General features: G+C 35.2%; 1 protein-coding gene and 1 non-coding gene across 20 annotated transcripts in view; one reads left to right on the forward strand and one right to left on the reverse strand.

Annotated features, from left to right (window-relative positions):
• The window catches only part of EHMT1 (euchromatic histone lysine methyltransferase 1), a 315,365-nt gene that overhangs the window by 137,508 nt on the left and 153,871 nt on the right, over positions 1 to 23,986 (forward strand). For 18 of the 19 annotated variants that reach the window (XM_056823296.1, XM_056823283.1, XM_056823287.1 and 15 more), the window contains exons 2-3: positions 1,445 to 1,532; positions 12,681 to 13,234. In XM_056823296.1, coding sequence (XP_056679274.1) covers positions 1,487 to 1,532; positions 12,681 to 13,234 — 600 coding nt within the window. In that variant the 5' untranslated portion in view covers positions 1,445 to 1,486. Of the gene's footprint in view, positions 1 to 1,444; positions 1,533 to 3,638; positions 3,688 to 12,680; positions 13,235 to 23,986 lie in introns of all 19 variants that reach the window. The other variant, XM_056823324.1, reaches the window with a different exon arrangement.
• On the reverse strand, positions 22,458 to 22,530 carry TRNAK-CUU (transfer RNA lysine (anticodon CUU)). Its single transcript has one exon. It is a non-coding gene; the product is annotated as a tRNA-Lys (tRNA).

Raw genomic sequence — 23,986 nt, forward strand, 5'->3', positions numbered from 1 at the left:
TCCAAGATGGAAGGTAAGGGTTTTAAAAAACCAACCAACCAAACAAACAAACAAACAACCCCCCCTCCCCCATATTGAGGTTATATGTTCTATTATATTTGTATTTATTTTATTAAACACTTCTCTATTATATTAGAGTTTTAGAAGCCTTGGACTGCCTATTTCATTCCTCTAGTTTAGAACACTAAGAAGCTAAGTGACTTGCCCAGAATCCCACAGTTCAATGCCTGTGGGCCAGGCACTATGCTAAGCTCTGGGGACATAAAGAAAGCAACTCTAGGAACTCATAGTTTAATGGGAAAGAAAGCATGCAAAAAGCTATGTGCAAAAAGAGAGAAATGAGAAATAATCAGCAGAGGGAATGACATTTTAGAATTTGGCTTTATTTGGTTTTTAAGACTAAGTATGATTAGAACAGACTTTCTTATAGAAGGTGGGATTTTATCTGGGACTTGAAGGATGCCAGAGAATTCAGGGGGAGGAAATAAGTAGAAGAGAGCATTCCAGCCTTGGAGGGACAGCTAGTGAAAACATCCAAAGTCAGGAGATGTTACAAGACTTGTTAAAGTAAGTCAGGAAAGAGGCCAGTGTCACTGAATCCAACAGTATATTGAGTATTGTGGATTGGGAACATAAGGTGTGAAGACTGGAATGGTCAAATAGAGAAGTGACAGTTTATCAAGTGCTTTGAATGTCAGAGAAATTTCTATTTGTTCCTGGAGTAATTAGGGAGCCTTGGTGTTTATTCAATATGAAGGTGACTGTGGTCAGACTTGGGCAGTTATATGTCACAGGAATTGAACCCATTTCTCTGATTCTGAGGTTAGTTCTCTTTTCACTACATCATTCATGCTTCTTGTCTTTGAAATTATAAATACATTTCAGGAATACATAATATAGAAAGTTAGGATAGACTCCAATGGAGCCACTGCATCTGAAGGGAATGTGTAGTGAGACCAAGCTCAGACAGCTGAAGCCTTGGATGTGAGAGAACATCTGCTGACCCCATATCTGTGTACTATCTTCTGCCTCCTGTCTGCTTCTCTGCTAGGTGCCTACCATCTCACAAAAGAAACAAATACTTGTGTGTGGGGAGACTAAAAGTGGGGGGGAAAGTGGAGGGAAGGGAAAGTGAAAGCAGATGAGAATTCAGCTGAGACAAGACCCTCGGCCCTGTGGGACCTCCAGCAGTACTTTGCTTGTGGCACTTAACTAGCTGCAGTACTTCAAATTGACCACAGATATTGAAACCTTAAATAAGAGGGCCCCACTGTACTTTGGAAATATTTTTATTTAATGTTTTTGCTCTGACAAGTAGTTTTGGGACAAGAGGATCAATTTTAAAATTGGGTCTATAATTTAAAGTAGGATTTTAAAGATTTACTAGAATTCTTTACTGGCACTACACATTTTAATCAATTTTGGTTATTTTGTTTCATTGTAGCAAGCAGTGTTGAGTAAGGGGGAGACTAAGAAGGATACCTGCATGAAGACTGAACTGCTGAAAGATATCACAAACAATAAAGAAGAAGGTAAGTATTTATTTTCACTTACTACTGTTACCACTATTATTTGGGTCACTATTTGATATTGGTAAAAATAAGCCCTGAAAACTTGATTTAGTTTTAAGGATTTCTTTAGTATAAAATGTGTTTAATTTTTGCTTTTTGCATGTTATACATATTACTAGTTATTGCTTATGAGATGGAATTTAGAAAGAGTAAAAGAAAAAGTGATATTTATATGTAAATAGTATTATATTTTCTTTTCTTTTACTTTGAACTAGACCAAAATTATTTCTGTATGCAGGCTCATAAAATGAATTGAATAGGTAATCAAAGGAGGCAGCCTTAAAGGCATTTTCTGTGGTTACTATTTACTAAAATCTAGTACTGTAGTTTATCTAGATTTAGAGTCTTCTAGCTCTACCTTGACTAAGAAGTTGACTTTTTGACCTTAGTTATGAATTATTTAATCTACCAGATCACCAGAGCTTTCTTTTTCATGATACCTGGGACTTTCTTTGTATGTCAGAACCTAACATTTAATGATCAATTAATTAGAGGTATCTCTTAGTTTCTTTGGTCATTAGTAGTTCATATTTTTTAAATATTCTATACTAATTGTTGTATCCAACATATTTTAATTAATGTTTCTGGAAGTTTACTTATAATCACTTAATATCAAATACTCCTTAAATGTTTTGCTTAGAGATCTTGTAAAATCATATATAAAGCCTCTCCATAATATAATTTCTCCTATAAACTTTGTTTGGAAAGCACTTTAAAATTTTTTTATGTTTCTCATTGAGTAAACATTGATAATAATGGTTTATGGTAATTAATGATCAGAATACAAAATATCTTTGGACAAATCTCAGTCTAACTTTGAAAGTGACATAAATGGGACACTGATACTTTTCACAACATAATCTTTTGAAGTTACAGTTAAGAGTTTCTTTCTCTAGCAAGTTTAGCATATTATATATTATACATTGTGTCTCTCTAACATTGTTTTAGGGGACAAAAGAATAGAAGGGTGCCTTTACTACCCCATTAGTGTAATGGATATTGAAACTGAAGTACAAAACAATTATTAACCAAGCTAGTAGTTATAAAGGGCTACCAAATCCTAATTGAAAAACCACAAATCTCTAAATCCATATATTCCAAAAGAACTAAGAATATTATGCTTCTGAATATTCTTATTTTAGGATTGTCATCAGAATAACAAAAAGAAGAGCATCTCCTGTTGTCATCTTGGAGAACTGTCTGAATAGAATAGAAAGAGAAGACAACTGACATCAATTTGAGAGAGAGATAGAGACATATTCTTATAGTCCACTAGCATAGACACAGATATACACACTGACACACCTATTTTTATCACTTGAGCTCTTGTCTCACTTCTTCGGTTTCTTCAATTTCCTCTCTGTGAAGTTAACCCAAATATTAAACTTGATTTTTATCTCTTTAATTTTCAGTTTCATATTTGTCTTAGGGCTCTAGTCAGGAATTGTTTATTAAATGTCAAATATGTGCCAAGCACTGTGCAAAGCATTAGGGTTTCAGAAAGGACAAAAAACAGCACTTAACCTGTGTCGAGGAAAGCTTAGTCTAATGGGGAAGACAATATATGAACAATCATGTTTGAATAAGATAGATATAGGATATTTTGGAGATAATTTCAGAGGTATGGCGGGTGATGTAAGGAGCTTTCTCACATTGAATATCTCAAATAGCCCATATATATTCTCCAAATTTGGCTCTCTTCTGTTCAATCAGTTATTTTTCCTTTGATTGTTGATAGACACTTGGGAGTAGGATACATCTTTTTCTAATTCCAGGAAATTGTACCTATTTACTTTGAACCTGGAAAATCCCTAATCTTTCATCCAGTTTAGAAATCAAATTACATAATGTTCCATGATTTCCTTTTAATTGATTGGTCTTTAATTGATTTGACTGTTTTTAATATATAAAAGTGTGGTTCCTCCTTTATTCAGGATTCAGCCCTAAGCTGAGGAAGGAGCCTGGCCCTGATTTGTTGGGCAATAGGCATGCATTACTTAATAAATCAAAATGCTTGGAAGCTTGAACCATTTTTTCCTCAGTCTTTTTGTTTTTCATCTGCTACAGAGGCAAGGCACTAAGATTGAGGAGGACTAGGAAAGGCTTCTTCCTAAAGGTGAGACTTTAGCTGATATTTTAAAGAAGATATTGAAGGGGAAAGAGTTCCAGGGATAGAGGACAGCCTGTTGATATTTTTGGATCTTGTCATGCAATATTTTACTTATTCCTAATTTAGTAAATGTGCCAGGCATACCTTTAACTCATTGATAGTTGAAAGAAAAATTCAGTATATCCAGGCCAAGTGTAGATACTTGGAAGATTTCTTTTTCTTTTTCTTTTTTTCTATTTTGAAATTAGTTCATTGATTGGGGGGCAGTGTTCACTCATTCAGTCATTTCTGAACCATGTTCTGTATTCTCTTTCCAATGATTGTATCTTCTTTTTTCTAATCTAGGAACTGTCAAAATGAAATAATATAGTGTGACCTATTATTCTGTAAAAATTAAAATTAGATCTCCATGATAAACTATTATATTTTAAGGAGATTTATTAATGATCATTAGAAATCAAGGAATAAAGAGGATACAAAATGAAGACCACATGCCCATGGCTGATTAGCCATTTCAAAATCCCTTCTCACCACTGTCACCACTCTTGCTGCATGCCCAAGAGGGAGAGCAGGACTGCCCACTCAATATTTATCCCCTGTCTACAGGAATTACATAATGACAGGAAGTCAGTGGGCTCCAGGGGAATGTAGTTCTTTTTTTAGGGTAACAGATTTTCCCTTATACAATTCTTCAATAATCTGTGTTTTCTCTTAATGTTCATTGCTTTCTCTTCTGTGCTCATTAACTCAGTTGTTTTATAATAGAATTTTTGTCAAGAGTTGAAGACAAGCCTACTCAACTATAATTTTTAGATCTGTGCTCTTTACTTTTTTGAAGGTGGCAGTATTATTTACTCTTCTACATTCCTCTAGCACCTTTTTCATGTTCTATAATATTTCAGAGATCACTAAAAGTAGAATGTTCTTTACATTCACCACTCCATTTAGTATTCAAAGATTTAGTTTGTTATAGATTTGGTAATTGAAGATTTTCAAAGGGCAGGTAAGCAATCTCTTACCAATCTCTTACATATTTACTCATGTTAGGTAAGAAGTTATTTCCTTTAGAAGAGAAAACTGGAGGAAAATTAAAATTAAGCAGTTCTACTCTCTTTTGCTGGTCATTGTCATTTCTTCTTTTTCTTTGATCCTCCTCTTCCTGAAGGAACCTAATAAGCTATTTATATTTGTGTCAACCTTTTCCTTTTTTAGATGAAGAAACCCAAGGTCAAGCTAGGTTAGGTGGCTTGTAAATGGTAGGGAAACTTAATAGAGGGCAATTTGATGAAAAGCGAGGAAAGAGAGCTTGTTTCCAAGAAGGAGTAGGTATGGTTAAAGCCTTAGATATTGAGATGGGTTCAAGAAATTAAGGCTCAAGAAAGCTGCCATACCAAGTAATTAAGAGATTATAAACTAAATTGGTATATAGAAAAAAAAAACCAACTAAAATAATGAAACGCAACGTTACATGATTATAATTGCCCATATTGACCTGGATAAAGAGATGAGAAAATATAACTCTTTTCATAGAAAAGCTTGATTACTATTATTGCTTATATTGACTCAGTTGATATTAACAGTTGTATTGAGCTTCCATTTCCCCCCTCTTGTTTATTTTTTGTGTAAGAGATGGATTATTGGGTAGGGGAAGAGGATGTCATATTTGGAAATAAGGATGAAATTTTAAAAATATCAAAAAACACTTTAAAAAGAGAATGTTGGTAACCTTGGAGAAGGCAGTTTCAGTCCATTTAGTAGAGCTGGAAGTGAGTAGGAAATGAGGATGTAGAATCAGAGTATGTATGAGATTGTCTTCTAAAGAGAAGAAAGAACACAATTTGGTGTGGGGTAGGAGATGGCAGTCCACAGTGTTGTTTAAATGAAGAGTTGTATTTGGACATCTTTGTAAGTAATAGGGAAGAAGCCAGTGGTTAAAACGATTGATGATTGGTTGAGTGAGGAAAATTGAAGGGCAAGTTGTCTGGGGAGTAAAGAAAGAATGGAATCAAGAGCATGGCTTTGTCCTTGACAGAGACAATGACTATTTCTTTCTTTGAAAGTGTTACAGGAAAGGAAATGATGGAGGATGAAGGATATTGTTTTTTACATTCTGGTGTTATTTTTTAAAAATAAAGTTATGGATTATTATTCACTTAGAGAAGACTATACAACAAATACTGGTGTAGTTATACATACCAAAGCCAGTAAGTTATTTTTAATTATTTTATTCTTTTTGGAAATATCCATATTATTTTTCCTATTCTTTAGATGTTAGCTAGATTACTTGTGGAGTAATTTTGGGAAAGCAGTCATATGAATCACAGTTCATGTTTAATTTGGTATATAATTTGTATATATTTATGTTTGTGTTGTTTCCTTTTTTTTTAATGAATGTAAGCTCCTTGAGAATGTGAGCTATTTTATTTTTGCTTCAAGTCCATTGATAAATAGTAGGCAGTAGGCTCTCAATTTTTTAATTGATAAATTTGGAAAGAATGAAGGAACATGATTGGCATCACTTGAGAAAATAGTTGAACCAAAGAAATAATAATCCATTAAATTATTCTCTTTTAGTAATGAAATCGTGTGTGTGTGTGTGTGTGTGTGTGTGTGTGTGTGTGTGTGTGTGTGTGTGTGTGTGTGTGTTTGTGTGTGTTTAAACCCATACCTTCCGCCTTGGAATCAATGCTGTGTATTAGTTCCAAGGCAGAAGAGTGATAACGGCTAGGCAATGGGGGTCAAGTGACTAGCCCAGGGTCATTCAGTTAGAAAGTGTCTGAGGTCACATTTGAATCTAGGACCTACCTTCTCTAGGCCTAGCTCTCAATCCCCTGAGCCACCTAGCTGCTCCCTGGTTGGTGTTTCATTTGTAATAGGATTTATTACATATATTGCTCTTGGTATTTCTTTTCTTCCACTCAAGTTCTACTTTAATGCTTTGTTGTAGTCTGGTATGGTTGCTGAAGGTTGTGTCAGAAGAGTACAAACACTTTTCCCCCCTTCTTTTACACATGCTTATTTCTTTTACCCTTTTGGTTTATTACATATAGTAGTGATTGACAGTTAGGCTTATTTTGACACTTTTTTTGTCAGTTTACTTTGTTCTTTTTGCTTTGGAAAATAGATTTTTAAGAATTTATTTCATCTTTTAAGAGGGATAGAATGGGTGGGGATAAATTTTGGCAAGGTAAACCAAAATATATCAATAAAATTTAATTAAAAATTAGTTGCATTAAAAGTATGCTAGTTATCATAGCATTTTAAATAAGAAAAACTGCTCTTAGTTTTATTTATCATTTCTATGATCTTTTTCTTTCCCATTTTTCTTTCTTTCTACTTGAATTTTCCAGATTATTTTATAGTTTGTTTGGGGTTTATTAATTTTGTAATTTTTTTTTGCTACTTAAAATATTTGAATAGTTCATTAATTCTTCCTTTTCCAGAGCACAAACCCTTGTCAGAAAGACTTTGAGTATGATCCTGAAAATAGATTGTTGTAGGGTGGAGCCTAACTAGTTTAGAGATACTCATCACCAGGCTGGCTATATAATGTTGACTTTTTTGGCCATAGTAACCTGAATCTCCTATCGTATGAAGCTATAGAGAGATTGCAGTCTATGTTGATCTTAAGATTTTAAATTTTAAAAGTATGAAAGATTTAAATGGCAATGCCAATTGATCATTATGATCTTTTAAGTTGTATTAGAAATAATAAGAAACTTTTAAAAAGTGAGGGAAATGAGGTGATGTGTCAATTTGCATATATATGTGCATGCTTTCATTTAGAATTTAATGAAGAGTTTAATTCTTATTACCTTACTTTCAAAGTATTAAAATTAACTAATAGCATCAAGATTCCCTTGGTGGCATGGGTCTGTCTGTCTGTCTGTCTGTCTGTCTGTCTGTCTCTCTACCATTCCTCCCCCTGCCTCTTTTTTTTTTAAAGCCCATACCTTCTACTTTAGAATCAATACTTTTTTTTTTAATGCCCATAGATTCCATTTTAGAATCAATACTAATTATTGGTTCCAAAGTAGAAGAACAGTTAAGGCCTAGGCAGTGGAGGTTAAGTGACTTGCCCATGGTCACACAGCTAAGAAGTGTCTGAGGTGAGATTTGAATCTAAAACCTCCTTTCACTAGGCTTGTCTCTCAATCCACTGAACCACCTAGCAACCCCCAGACATGCTAGGTGTTCAGTAAATACTTGTTAAATTGAATCATACTTGCATAATTTGGCACTTTAATATACATTTATTCTCTCCATTATTGTCAGAGGTGACCCAAAGGTAATATCTAACTGATTTGTCTGTGATAGATTAAGGCTTGTACCAAGATGTGATGACAGTGTTAGAAGTGGGTGACTTGGTTGGTGAAGGGCCACATCATGTCCATAACCATATGAAAATTGGTTGAAGAGAACTAGAGATATCCATAATGGCAAAAAGAAGACTAAGGAGAGAACAGTATAATCTTGAAAAATTTAAAGGATTGTTTTTGGAATAGGGATTAGATTTGTTCTGTTCAAACCCTGAGGGTACACCCACAGTAGCACCAGGAAGAGGTACAATCTTAATTTCAGCTTGACATTGTGAGACATTTCCTTAGAAGTAGAGTTCTTTTGAAGTTTAGTGGACTGTCTTCTGAATCTTAATTCCTTCTTAATGGTGACAATCCAGCAGAGGTTGAAGGACTACTTGTTGTGATTGTTGTAGTAGTTTCAAATATATACTTTTTATAATAGTAAAAAAAATATAGTTCTTTCAAGTATAAATAAGTTATATTTTGTTGATGGCTTTTGTTGGGGGGCAGCTGTTGATAGGACTAATTTTAGATGTTTTTGTTCTTAATATGGCTAAGAATCTAATGCTGAATTATCCTTGCAGCTCTAGTGTAGTATATCAGTTAACATTTATAAAATGCCCTGCTGTGTTAAGTGCTGAGGATACAAACAGAGGCAAAAGATAGCCCCTTGTCCTTGAGGAACTCACATTCTAATGAGGGAGAGATAGCATGTAAGTAATTGTGCAGAAACAAGGAAAATAAGAAATAATCTATAGAGAGAAAGCATTAGAATTAAGAGGGATTGGGGATGGCTTTCTGTAAAATGTAAGATTTTAGCTGCAACTTCAAGAAAGCCAGGAAATCCTTGAGGCAGAGATGAGGAATGAGTGCATTCCAGATGTGGTGGCTCATTAGAAAGTGGTTTAGTGTGGAGAAGAGACAGGCAAAACAAATGTTCCAAAGGTGAAATTGATAGTTCTTGGTAACAGATATGATTTGTGTGGGTATGAGATAGTAAGAAATCAATAATGACATTTAAGTTGTGAACCTGAGGGATTCGGTCAATGATGTTGCTTTCCACCATAAGAAAGTTAAAGGGGTAGAGTTTAGGGGGAAAGACAATAAGTTTACTTTTGAATATTTTGAGGTGGAGATATCTATATACATGCAGATTGATGTATCTGGAAGGCACCTAGAAATGCATATTTGGAAATCAGTTGAAAGGGAAAAGAGATTACCATTAGAGAGTATAATCAAAATTCATGGGAGCTGATCAGGTCATCAAAATCAAGTAGTATAGAGGGAAAAGAGAACGGGTTTTCAGGATATATCTTTATTGGATATCTAAGGTCAGAAGATATGATCTAATGAGGGTTCAGGAAAGGAGAATGAGAAATGAACAGTCTGAAAAGTAGGAAGAGAACCAGGAGAGTGGTGTTATGAAAACTTAAAGGCAAGAGAATATCAGGAGAAGAAGATATAGACTGAACTTGGTCTTAGTGAATAATTTTTTAGATATGTTATTATAGCTTTTTTCTGTCAATTTTCTTTAAAATTTTTAATCTATAGTTAATGATTTTTATTTTTTCATTGGTTTAGAAATTAGAACTATTTGTCTCTTTTGACTGATCTAAGAAGAGAGGTTATTTGGTAAAATGTTTTTTTGATTTCTAGAAATAATTTGTGTAGTATCTAGCTATTAATTTGTTTTTAGAAGCTTCTTAGAGGGTGTGTTCTAGGTATCCTTTTTTTGGTGTAAATTTGATTAATTGGCCACAAAGGTCCCTTTCAAGTCCAAAATTCTCTGACCATCCTTGTAATGAACTGAATTTAGCTAGATTGGTCCTCAAACAACAGGTGAGCCTGTATTCAAATTAATGCATTTCCAGTTTCATGAGACATACTAACACTTTGTTTCATTGCCATAGCCTTTGAGAATGTATCTCCACCATTCCCTAGTCAACCATAGATTTGAGGTACAATGTTTGAAAAATATTTTTTTCCTAATTCTTTAGGAAATGTCTTAAATAAAAATGTCTAATTCCTTTTTTTTTTTAACAAAAATAAATATTCAGAATAACTTTTCTTTCACTTACAATATTGCTGGGTGGACCAAAACTTATTTTATCTTTTTCTGGATTAAGCTCAGTCTCCTTTTTATGAATGGTCCTGAAACGTTTGTTGGATTAGAAGTGGGAGCAGCAGATCTGGGGGTGTAATGTAATGCAGGTTCTTTGACTTTCTATCCTATGCAATTTCCATTGAGGCTTTTTGGAAGATCTGGGAAAAATCCTGTCCTAACTCTAATTAGGAAAACTAGAGAGAATACTCAACAACCTAATCCAAATGGATTGACTGGGAAAACTGCTATACAAAATTTCGTGGTTGAGGACAGTACTGCTATCTCCTTGTATTATAGAAAAGTGAAGGATAAACCTGCACATTCTCCTCCCCTTCTTCCATAATTTCTAACATGGTGGCAGATCAGGGTTCAGTGGAGGCCTAGGGATCTATGGATAAAATTGTTTTCATTATGGACAAGGGCACCTTGGCTCATGTTGACTTTTATAAGGAGGCCCAACTTCTGAACATGATCAAATTGGAGAATGACTCTACAATAGTAATGTTCTTATTAACCAATGTTGACCAGTTTACTGTTAAACTGTTATGTTCTATAGAGGGAAAGTACAAGCCATGAATCAGATTTAGGATAGGTTCATTTCTACCAAGAAAGGGCCATTTAGATCAGACTGTAAAAATCTATAATTAATGGATAAGTCCTTGAGGTTTGGTAGAGGAACAAGTATCAGCATTTGGAGGGATATTTCAAAAGTAGAATTAAGTTTTTGATGTGCTTATTAAATTACTGAATTGTCCATATTTTACATGTTATAAGCATGCTGGGTGTCCTGTCTGTTGTCCCTTGTTCCTCCGCACCCCCCCCCCCCCCCCAATCCATTAATTTCTGTATGGCAATGGTTTCAGATTCAGAAGGAAAGAGGGGAGGAAAAGAGATCCATATTAAGGATCTCTATAGATTGCATAGAGACTTAGGAAATCCTATTAAAAGTCTAGTTTACTTTGTGTATTTATTTTCTTAAATATTTCCCAGTTGCATTTTAATTTTAATTTGTTTATATTGCTATAATAGGGCATGTTGCATGGCTGTAATACACCTCTTTGCCATTTTTGTTGTAGGAACTCTTGGTGTGAGACATGAAATTCTCTTCTGGTGTAGCTAGCAATCTACTTTTATTTGTCTGGGGCACTGAGCAGTTAACTTAAGGTGTTTTGGGGTCACACAGCTAGTTTGAATCAGAACCAGAATTTGAACTCAGAGCTCTTTGACTCCTGGGAATTCATTGCCCCTCATTATATAAGGATATTGCTTCCAAATACTTCTAGTTCCTTTGTATATTTCCAAATTCCTTTTTCATCTTCATTTTATCAATACCTGCTGTTTCCAGGTAGTTAAAAGACTTTGTCAGAGAGAGCAAAAAGTACAAACATATAGACAGAGCATTTGTTGAAAAATTTTTCTCTTTTGTCTTGGATAAAGAACATAGAGAATTTTGTTAAAATTTCACAACCTCTACCATCAAATTTGGAATCCTTATGTTTATTTTTAAAATAGTAATTATTATTAATTGAGATTGTCCTTAGCATAAATTATTGGTTATACAATGATACAAATTTTGCTTTGTTATCCTTTAATATATTGTGTACATTTTTATTTCTACATATATCACTAATGTGTTCTCATTTGTATATAAACATTTTTTTACTTGAACATTTGAAAGCTCTTGCCTTTGACTCTCTCAATAATAGGGACTTTGTTTCTAATGAAGACTTTAAATTATTTGGCTTTTTACTAAATATTCCTATTTATTTAGTCATTTATTTTTTTAGTCATTAAATGATATTATTTTTGGAACCTTGATATAATTGTCATTAAGTTAATAAGAAGACCAATGATTTTTTCTTTGTTTTTCCTCTTTATTTCTATTTTTCTCAAATTTTAGATGTTTTAGCCCAACTATAAAATTCCCTAACAAATACATTTAAGATCCTTAAAATTTATATAAAACACAAACACTTTGCATATATGGATGGTAGACTTTGAAATATTGTTAAATAAATTAAATAATTTTCTGCTGAGCAAAAGGATTCCAACTTGGGCTTGATAATGTTTGGAACCTATTCTGCTTTATTTTAAGAAGCTGATATGATATAAAACTAGGGATGGGAAGACCTGATCAGGTTCTACACCTGACTTCTTTATTTACTCCTATAAATTTTGTTGGAAATCTTAATAAATATCTGAGCTTCAGTTACCTAACATGGAAAAAAGAGGATAACTATTTTTGTATTGACTATCCAACTGGGCTGCTAGGTCAAATGAAATCACATAGAAAGTATTTTAGAAACTGAAAAGTGTTACATAAATTAAAAAATAGGTACAGTGCTATAGTGAAAAGAGCTCTTGGTTCTGCAGTCAGATTAGCTGGGTTTCAATACTGCCTTATAACACTTAATTATTTCCTCTTCTGTAAAATGGAGATAATAAATAGCATGTGCATTTCCTCTCACATGATTGCTATTAGGAAATTCCTTTGTAAAACTTAAGAAAACATTTTGTATAAATTTGAGCTGCTGTTGTTAATATAATTATTATACTGTCAACCACTTTTGACTCCTTGTGACCTCTTTTTGCAGGGGGTAATGACATGGCTGCTGATGAAAGTTCAACAGAAAAGCAAGGAGGGGAGCCTCAGATGGCAGCAGATGGTGAAACAAATGGTTCTTGTGAAAGAAATGAAGCCAATAGTCATCCCAATCCAGCTAAACACACTCAGGACAATACAAAAGCCAGCCCACAGGAGCCTGCTAAGTTAAGAATAGCTGAAAACGGAATTTCTGAGAGAGATAGTGACTTTGGGAAACAAAATCATGTGAAAGCTAGTGATTTCACTCAGACTTCTCTCACAGGAAGTAATGGCTATATCTTAACCAAACCGACATTACCAGAACAACCCATAAGGACTACCAGCACCTTGGCTTCTTCTCTTCCAGGCCATGCTGCAAAAACACTTCCTGGAGGACCCAGCAAGGGAAGAACTCTAAGCTCATTTCCTCACGCTCAGGCTGCAATGCCCACCAAGCTTGGTGAGGGGAGTAAAGATCTAGATCATAAGAAACCCACCACTACAAATCCTGATGTCAAAGTCCATAGAGCACGGAAGACTATGCCTAAGTCCATTCCCAGCCTGGTAATATAAACTTCCTGCTGCATTCTTTGTGTAGTAGATGGGTTATTTTTGATTAGCAAGGGATATGGGGAGGTGGGTTGAGAAGATGAAATGGGGCTATTTCAAGTTTTTTCCTTACCTTTTTTTCTTATTTGACTCGGAATTAGATAAAGGATTTATTTTGTATGACAGGAATCATGGTGGTTAGATCATTGAAATACTTTCCCCGAGTCTTTGGATGATCAATTCCTTTTTTTTTTTTTGGTCCGTGGCTGTAGGGGACCAAGGGGTTAAATCCCCCTGACCTTTCCCACTCTATCCTGTAAGTTCCCAAAGAGGGCAGGTGCAGAGAAGAAAGCAACATGACCTTGAGAAAGATGTAGAAAGTGTAAAGAAAACTCCTCCCTGGCTCTATGGTTATAGGTGCTAGCCAAAACTATGTGTATTGACTGTGTTGACTGATTATGCGTTAGACTTAGTTCCCACAGTAAGAGATAAAATAGGGACTGCTTCTAGCTTGGTAAGCTGGTACAAGTGTCGTCCTTTTAACTCTTTGGTAACTCTCACCCCATCTCGTTCCGAGACCCCATACATGGACCTCTGTCCCATGAGACATCATAGTAAATCGTTATATGTGGCCATAAGAAAAAAGTTCACCAAAACATAGTGTTTTGGAAGTGAATGAAATGCTCAATAGGAAAACTAGAGAGAAATCTGGGTCTGTTGATGCTTATTACAGCTAAATCCTCAATCTCTTCATAATCTCCTCTTTTCTCCAACAATGCCTAGAAGTGGGCAGTAATAAGATGTTTGTGGGAATAGTTGTAGCAGAGGTTGAGGGAGAAAAGACAAAAGAATGGAGATCTTTAAAAAATGGATAAGCAGTAGGGGCTTCCCACTTAGTATTGAGTCAAACAAACATTCAGATACAGAGCTGTAGTTTGCATTTTGGGACCAAAATCCATTCTGCTTACAGAGTATGTTTGTTTTATCCAACTCTTGGTCCCATGGAGATTTTTATTCTGTTTCTGGAGTATATAGTTTTTCTTTATGCAAGAAAGAAGAAAGATAGGGCAGAGCATTGGAATGAAAAGAACCTAGTTTGTCTCACTTCATGTTGCTGAGAGAAGTTGTGTTTGCTACTAGAACACTTTCTTGGGCCCTGATATTTTTTGGGAAGTGACATTCTTAGAAAGATTGGTAAAAGGGAGAGGAGGATGAGGAACAGTAGAGAGAAAAGATCATGAAGTACATGAGCAGGCAATGATGTTTTCCTTCCTAGTGGAGGATAAGGGATATATTAGAAGCAAAGATATAACCATCTTTCATTGTATTAGCCTCGTCTGCAGATAGTATGTGAGAAGGGATTCATAAGCAATGGGAAACCTGGGTCCTAATCCTAGTTATGGTTAAATGTAAACATCACCAGAACCCCTGAAAGCACTAAGTCTCTTCCAGATTTCCTAATCCATTTTTGAATCTAGTTTTGTTTTGCTTCTGGGTTCTGTAAGCCCCATGTTCCCATTACCTCAAGAATCTAGAAGTAGCAGTGCCCTGAACAGGTATAATAATCAATCCACAGGTATTAAACCTCTACTGTGTGTCTTTTCTAAGCTTAGGAGATAAATACAGTGAACAAAGCAATTTTTCCTCATGAGGAACCTATATTCTCATGGGAAGAGAGAACAAGGATGTAGGTAGGTATATTTCAAACAGAATAAATAGAAATAAGTACAGGGTAATGTAAGAGGAATGGCACTAGTAGTTGAGGGGAATCAATTGTCTTCAGGTAAGATGTTTTAGCTGAGTCCTGAAGGTAGAGTCAGTGAGGTAGAGAATAAGAAGGTATTTTTTTAAATTTAATTTTAATTTTTAAATATTTTTCCATGTTTACATGATTCATTGTGTTTCCCTCCCCTCTCCCAGAGCCAACAAGTAATTCTACTGGGTTGTACAAATGTAATAACATACTTGATAATAATATAATATAATAATAATAATATGCTTGATACTTATTTCCATATTATTCATTTTTGCTGTAGAATAATCTTTTAATGCCTAAACCCCAAATCACATACCTATATATATGTGTGTGTGTGTGTGTATGTGTGTGTGTGTGATAAGTGATGTCATATATTTTTCTTTTGCATTTCTACTCTCATAGTTCTTTCTCTCAATGTGGTTAGCATTTTTTTCCATAAGTCCTTCAGGAGTGCCCTAGCTTGTTGCTTTGCTATTACTAGCAAACTCTATTATATTGGATTGTTCCACAATGTTTTACTTTCTGTGTACAAGTCTCCTGGTTCTGTTCATTTCACTCTGTATCAGTTCATTGAGGATCTCTGAGTTCATATAGAATTCTTCCAGATCATCATTTCTTAGAGCATAGTAATATTCTTTCCTCTTCTTTCCTCTTTCTCCTTCCTCCTTTCTCCTTTTCTTGCCTTTCCTTTTTCCTTTCCTTTCCTGAATATTTTTCCATGGTTATATGATCATATCTCACAATTTGTTCAGCCATTCCCCAATTGAGGGACACCAAGAAGGTATTCTAAGAACAGAAATGGGAATTGGTTGGGGACTGTAGCGGGAGGAGGTGGGGGAGGGAAAGAGGGAGAGAGAATATTATGGTAATAATAATATTAAAAGTTCAAAAGATAGGCTGAGGCCAGGTTTGAAAGATTTTAAAAGGTGAACAAAGCAGATTATTTGATTATTGAGATAGTAGTTGATTGAGTAAGGGAGTGAAGAAGTAAGATCAGTGCTTAAGGAAAATTACTTTTTTATGGTAGTAAATAGAATCTTCTGAAATAGGGAGAGACTTAAAGCAGAAACACCAATTAAGAGGCTATTACAATAACTTAGGTGAGAGGTAATCAAGACTCAATTAAGGTGGTATCATTGTAAGTAGAACGAGTCTAATGCAAGACACATTGAGATAGAAATGGCAATATTTGTTAGCTAATTGCTTATGTAGGTTGAGTGAGAGTGAAGAATTTAGAGTATCGCTAAGATTATGAATTTGAGGACTAGAGGAATGGTGGTGCCATAGATAGAAATAATGATGTTCTATAGGGTAGTGTGATTTTTTTGGGGGGAAAGATAATGAATTCTATTTTGGACTTGTTGAATTTGAGTTTTTTTTTTTTTTTGGGCACATCTTGTTTGAAATGTTCAAGAGGCAATTGGTGATGTGGGAATGAAATTGAGCAATTGAGATTTGAGAGATATCTGGCAGGCAACTGTGTGAGGGTGATAAGCTCTTGGGACCTCATGACATCACCCCAAAGAGAGTATATTAATTGAGATTGTATGGGACTTACAACAAGAATCTTGTGGAGCACTTAAGACTATGTGATCTTGGTTTAATAGAGGAGACTGAGAAAGCATCTGCTAGGCAGGTAGAAGGAGAACCAGGAGAAAATAGTTGCATGAAAGTTCAAAGAGAAGAGTCTCCAGGGTAATAGGATGATTACTAGTGCCAAATATAGCCGATAGGTCAAGAAAGGATGAAGACTGCAAAAAGACCTGTCAGTTTTGGCAGTTAAGTGATTATTGAAAATTTGGAAAGAACAGTTTCTGTCAGTGATGAGGTCAGAAGCCAGATTGAAGTATCTCAGAAATGAGAAGATAGGAAGTGAAGACATGAAGGGTAGACAGCTTTTTCTAGGAGTTTGAGGAAACAGAAAGATAGGATGATAGCTTAAGGGTCTAATGGGAAATTTTTTTAAGAATGATGGAGACTTAGACTTTTTAAAAGTCAATTGGGAAGAACTGTAGTAAAGGAGATGTTGAAGTTGTGAAAGAGACAGACTGATGTTGACCTTAGCTAGGATAAGGGCTACCTTGTTGTCAGTGACTGGGGATAGGAAGATAGTGTAGGGATGATGTCAGTGGATCTTAGGGAAACAGAGTTAGCAAACTTCTGATGGTCTCATTTTTCTCAATAAAATTTTAAGTTCTTTTCATGAAAGGGAGAAGAGAAAGTGGTTGGAGGAGAGAAGGTTTGGAAATGCCTTTTTGGGAAGTTAGGTAATCAATTAGGGCAGAAAATAAATGGGCTGCTTGGTTACCATGAGGTTCTTTGAGTATTATGTTGCCAAAGTGATTTTTCTTAAGCTTAAGTACACATCTGACCCCATTATACCAGTATTCAGTCCTATCTTTAGTGACCAATGTTTATGTTTGAAAGTCCTTCACAACCTTGCCCTAGCTTCCTTCTCCTTCCCTCCTCTCTCCTCCTTTCCCCTTCCTTCCCCTCCCCTCCTCTTTCTCCTTTTCCCTTTCCTCGCCTTTCCCTTTTCCTTGCCTTTCCTGAATATTTTTCCATGGTTATATGATTCATAATTCCCTCCCCACTCCCAGAGCTGACAAGCAACTCCACTAGGTTATACATGTATCATTGTTCAAAACCTATTTCCATGTTATTCACACTTGCCATAGAGTGATCTTTTAATGTCAAAACTGTAATCATATCCCTATTGAACTACGTGATCAATCATATATTTTTCTTCTGTGTTTCTGTTTCCACAGTTCTTTCTCTGGATGTGGATAACAGTCCTCTGGATTGTCCTGGATCATTGCATTGCTGCTAGTAGAAAAGTCTATTATATTAGATTGTGCTATAATGTATCAGTCTCTGTGTACAATGTTCTGGTTTTGCTCCTTTTACTATGCATCAATTCCTGGAGTTTCCAGTTTACATGGAATTCCTCCAGTTAATTATTCCTTTCAGCACAATAATATTCCATCCACCATCAGATAACAAAATTTATTCAGCCATTCCCCAATTGATAGCCCCTCATTTTCCGATTTTTTACCACCACAAAGAGTGAGGCTATAAATATTTTTGTACAAGTATTTTCCTTATTATCTCTTTGAGATACAAACCCTGCAATGATATCCTAGCCTATCTTTCGAAGTTCATTGTATATCATGCATCCTCTAGGATTCTTCAGCACAATCATATTGACTTTTTCTCTATTCTTCATATACTACACTTAATTTTCTCTCTCCTTGGTTTTGCATTAGTTGTTTTCCCTTTCCCTGGTATGCAACCCTTTTTCTGTGACTAATAGAATTCCTCTCTTCCTTCAGGACTAACCTCAAGCACCTTCTTCTACTTGAAGCTTTTTGTGATCTTACTCTTGCTAGTTTCTTGCCTCTCAAACTACCTTGGGTTTAAATAATTTTGTATTTATTCTTTATGTGATTGCAAACACATATACATACACCTCATGGTTTTTCACTTTTAGATATAAATTCCATTTGAGTAGAGATTGTTTAATTCATTGTATTTTTTATCCTCAGAACCTCAGGTACAGTGGCCTGGCCCATAGTAGGTGCTTAATAAATATTTTTTGATTAATATGGATTTTACACTTTCATTTTTCATGAGCTTTTTACCTGGTTCTTTACATTTTCAATTATAGCAACAAATTCCCTAGAAATCCTGGTGTGGTAATCTTTGGTTCTTGTGGTTCCTTATTGCATTCTTATTGTAATAAGGCTATGCTTATGAATAGTGTTTCTGATAAGGTAATTCTTTTCTTCCCCACTTGATTTATTTTGTTAAATATTTCCCAGTTACATGCAAAAATAGCTCAAAAGATTTATTTATCTGTTCATTCATTCATTCATTCATTCATTCATTCATTCATTCATTCATTCAGCTAGCCATGCCTTCCACCTTAGAATCAATACTTTGTTTTACTTGTAAGGCAGCAGAGTGGTAAGGATTAGGCAGTGGCAGTTAATTGACTTGCTTAGTCACACAGCTAGGAAGTATCCAAAGCCAGATTCAAATCTGAGACCTTTTATCTCCAGACTATCTATCCACTGAGCCACCTAGTTGCCCACATAACAATTATTTTTTAAATTCTCTTCCTCCCTCATGCCCCTCCTTCCCTATCTAAAAGGAGATAAAAAAAAAAACAAATAAACAACTAAGAAGAGTATTTGAGGACAACTGACCCTGACAAATACTTGCTGAATTACTGAGTTATATTTTTTGATTCACATTTAACCATATGAAAGAAGAATCTACTCAAAACCTCTGATGGGTTATTCATTTCAGAATGACATTATTAGATTTTAGGTCGCCTGACTGTCTTACAGGATAGTAAGAAATTATTGTTAATCTTTTAGGTACCTCGTAAATTGTAAGGGCTTACAAGAAGATAACAAAAGACTTTTCCTTTAAAGATTGTACAGCCTTGGAGTTTCAAGACAGGTAAAAGAAACAATTAGAGAATAATATAACTTAGGCTGCTACAACGATTGAATGATGTAGTACAGACATCATGAACTGTAAGAGTCATTGAGAAGAGAGTATATGATTTGGTTAGTGATAAGTCATATAGAGATTGTTTTCTTTGAGGTTATAATGGTAATAGTTGAAAAAATATGACTTGTTCTAATGTATTTTTACACAATACTTTTCAGAAATGCATCTAATATTTAAAATCAACTATTTTACATTCATGTTAATTTAAATACTTTACAAGATCTTAGAGTTCATCTTCCTGGTTTGGTAGATGCTTTGTAAATTTCTGTGGCTAACCTTTTTTTAGTGGTCTTTTCCTAATGTAATGTGGATAGTTTCCAGATAACTTTCATAGTCCATCGCTGGGCCTGCAGTTAAAGCTTTTCAGCTTAGTTGGACCAGAGTTTACAGTAGAACCAGGGTTATGTTCTTACCTCACTTAAAGCATTCAAGCAAGTCTTCAGTGGAAACCTAGCTAGAACTTTTTTTTGGGGGGGGCCTTGTCATACAGGTTATATGCTCTATGGGAACTCAACAAATATTTAGTAATAAGTACATTGTTAGTATGTTGCACTTTTTACAAGAGTTTTGTGGAATGGCATATTTTCTAAGTTTGTTTCTGTTGCCTTTGTTTCTTAGTATTCAAGTCAGCCTAGGATTTAATAGTTATGGTTATGCTGTCTTCATTTATCTCCCTTTGTTAGAGAAAAATGGAGACATCTCAGGGAGATATAGACATCCCACCATTGTTATTCTAAGATGAAATCTTCCAAAGCATTTGTATATGAGTAGTTTTATCCAAAGCCGTTTTTTATCTTGAATGCATAAGTGTTTAGTCCAGCTTACAAAATAACATATTAATGTCAGAAATCATACATTTGACTAATTCAGATAATGATGGAAGAGAAGATCTTCTATTGTTTCTCATCTTTTTGCTCATTATTAATGAATTTGGAACAAAATTATTGAAAAACTTGTGATTCCAAGCTTCTTTGCCATTTAATTTAATTTAGTTCTGTTGTGCTGACATTGCTATAAAAGGCTCATTTTCCTATATTAAGGTTTTAATAAAGAACATCATTTTCATGGTTCATATATTTATCAGGCATCTAATCAGGAGAGGTGTTTGTAGAATTCATTTTTTACATTCCACCGTAAACCTTGGTATTTTTGAAAATAGCATGGAGAAAACTGAGGTAATAGTGGAAAAGATTGCTGAATTTGGAGTCAGAGTCTGAATTCAGATGCCATTTCTGCTACATTTACCTGACGGACCTTGGACAAGTCACTTAATCATTTAGGACCTCAGTTCCCTCATCTTTAAAATGATCAAATTGGGCTATATGATTTCTAAGGACCTTTCCAACTCTAAATCTGTGATCATAAGATGACATGCCCTTTTTTTTTAAACTTTAGATCTAGTTCTAGATTGGCAGTATATGTGCCCCTGAAAGCATTTTGATATCTGAAGGTATGTATGTTTCTCCTCCCTCATTCCTTGAGTCTTTTATCTTACCTCTGTTCCATAAATAAAAGTACATTGTTACCATAATGCTTACTTTTCTCCTTTCTCTTTCTAATTTCATTCCCAGTTTTTGTCTAGTTGCTCCACTTTTCATTCCCCTATTTGCATAGCCTTCTAACTATTGTTTCATTAAAACTCATTCTTAACTCATATTTCTTTTAAAATTTATCTTCCTGTCATAGCTATCTGCATACAAGGCTTTGATGGTATGCTTGCTTTAATGAAGGGAATTTAAGTTTTATCCTCTTACCTCAAGATACCATGCTTTCTATCCCTCTTACTTTCATTACTTCATTTTAAGTGAATCAGATGGAGTGGGGTAGGTGTCACCTTTAATCCACTTAATTGTTACTCTTATTTCAACTTCTACATTTCTCAACTTTTTAATTAGGAAAGGTTAGCACTATTTATAATTTCTCTTCAATTCATGGTCATCATCTTTGAAATGTAAAAAGCAATTAGACTTCCTGAATTCATAATTTCTCATCTTGTTGACTCTGTGGACCTCCATATGCAGAAAAGCCATAACCTTTCATGACCACACCCTATATCTCATTATTGTAAGTCTCTGCTTTACCTGTAATTCCTTTGTCTGTCTGTCCACTTGTCTCTTTCTCTTACTTTCTAACTTAGTAACAACTCTTAAGGCAGAAGGGCAAGGACTAGACAAATGGGGTTAAGGTACTTGCCTAGGAAATGTGAATATGTGAATAACTAGGAAATGTCTGAGGTCAGATCTGAATTGAGGTCCTCCTGAATTCCAGGTCTGGTACTTTATTCACTGAGCCATCTATCTGCCCTTTGTAATGTCATTGACTCAGAATTCTCATATCACAACTACCTCACCAACTAACTCTCTTATTTCCCAGGCATACCCATTACACCTATCCTTTTGTCTCAATGGCCACCCAGCAGGAATGTTGCTCAGCTTTCAGGGATTTTGTAAGAAGGATTCCTGCATTGAGAAAAATACTATATTAGACCTCTGAAGTTTCTTCTAATGTATAAGCTAGTTTCAATAGCTTGAATTTGTACTTGGTGCCATTGGCACTTTAGGAATGTTTCTAATGGTACAGTTCAGAAGAGGCCATAGTGAAAGTAGATCACTAGCTGACTGTTGGACATCTCTTAACTGATGCCCACAGGGCACCTCAAAGCCAACATATTCAAAGTGGAAACTGTTCTTTTCCCTATCTCCTAAATGCATCTTTCATGTGAATTTTGCTTCTGTTGAGGGTATTGTCATCCTTTTTTTTTTTAAACCCTTACCTTACATCTTGGAATCAATACTTAGTATTGGTTGCAAGGCAGAAGAGCATTAAGGGCTAGGCAATGGGAGTGAAGTGACTTGCCCAGGATCACACACCTGGGAAGTGTCTGAGGCCAGATTTGAACCTAGGACCTCCTGTCTCTCAGTCTGGTTCCATCCACTGAGCTATCCAGCTGCCAAAGAACTGTACCCAACGTGGGGCTTGAACCCACGACCCTGAGATTAAGAGTCTTGTGCTCTACCAACTGAACTAGCTAAGCAACACGAGGGTGTTGTCATTCTGCCAGGCACCAAGTTTGTGACCTTAGCATTACCCTCCATTCTTGTTTCTCCCTCATTGCTTATACCTTGTTTAATTGCCAGTCCTTGTTTAAGCTACCTGTGCAAAAATATTATACATTCATCCTATTGTCTCTCTACTTATATGGTCACTCAACAATTCTTGGCTGTGGACTTATATAACAGCTGTAACAGTGAAAATGTGGTATGCCAAGACTGTGAATTGCCCAAATTGTAAAGATAATTTTTAGTGTCTTGATTTAAAATCTATAATTAAGTGGTCGCCATGGGAAAATTCCCAAATATGAAAATACCCAAGTCAACTGGGTTTTATGGAGATTTTAATGAATATAAATGAAGGAATTAAGGGGGGGGAAGAGAGAGAGAGAGAGAGAGAGAGAGAGAGAGAGAGAGAGAGAGAGAGAGAGAGAGAGAGAGAGAGAGAGAGAGAGAGGAGAGAGAGAACTTCACACCTCTTTTGTTAAGCTTGCTTTTTGTAAGTACTTTACCTTTTAGTGATTAATTTAACCTTTATAGGCACTTAGCACCTTTTTTGTATTAGATCTAAAAATAGACCTAGCTTAAGGTTCTAGCTTTACTATAAGGAATGAATTGGGGACTTTCATTGTTCAATCAGGAGTTTACAACTTTATCTTCCCCTAAGGCACTGTCTGAGCAGGGTGGAGTAATTTTAAAAGTTCTCAATACATTACTGATCAAGTACCTCCATTGTTACAATATGGGAAAAACTTAACCAAATCTTCTAAGGTATAGTCTGAGCAGTTTTAAGATTCACATAGCCACTTAATTGAATTCCTGGCTTCATCCTTTCCCTCTTGATCTATCACACAGCTGCCAGAGTAAACTTTTTAATAAAGCACAAATCTGACACTGTCACATCTCTTCTCCCCCCCCCCCCCAATCTTTAGCAACTCTCTATTCCTTCAATGATAAAACAAAAATTCCTTATCTTAAAGCCCTTCACAATTTGAGTTCTATCAACCTCTACAGGCTTGTTTCTCATTATGCCTTTTTATGCACTCTATGTTTTATGGAAATTGGCATATTTGTTAATACTCAAGTTGAGGATTTTATCTCTTGCCTCTTTGCTTTATATAGGTTATCCCCATCCCTAGAATGTGCTTTCTGCTAATGTCTGACTCTTGGAGTACATGCCTTCCTTCTAGGCTCAATTTATTTGTCACTTATTAAGGCAAGCCTTTACTAATCCTCCTGTTTTTGTTTTCTTACTCATATAATCATGTATCTGCTGATCTATTTACATATTTTATCAACTTATTAGAATGTCAGCTCCTTAAAGATCAGACTGCTATGGTGAAAGGGGTGGGAATTTTACATTATTAGTGTAAAGATATTTTTGAAATAGCTGACCTATCATAGCTGTTTTCCAGTTCTCTACTCTGGATGAATAGGGCA

The sequence above is a fragment of the Monodelphis domestica genome, chromosome 1, assembly GCF_027887165.1.
Source record: "Monodelphis domestica isolate mMonDom1 chromosome 1, mMonDom1.pri, whole genome shotgun sequence".
Taxonomy (NCBI): Eukaryota; Metazoa; Chordata; class Mammalia; order Didelphimorphia; family Didelphidae; genus Monodelphis; species Monodelphis domestica.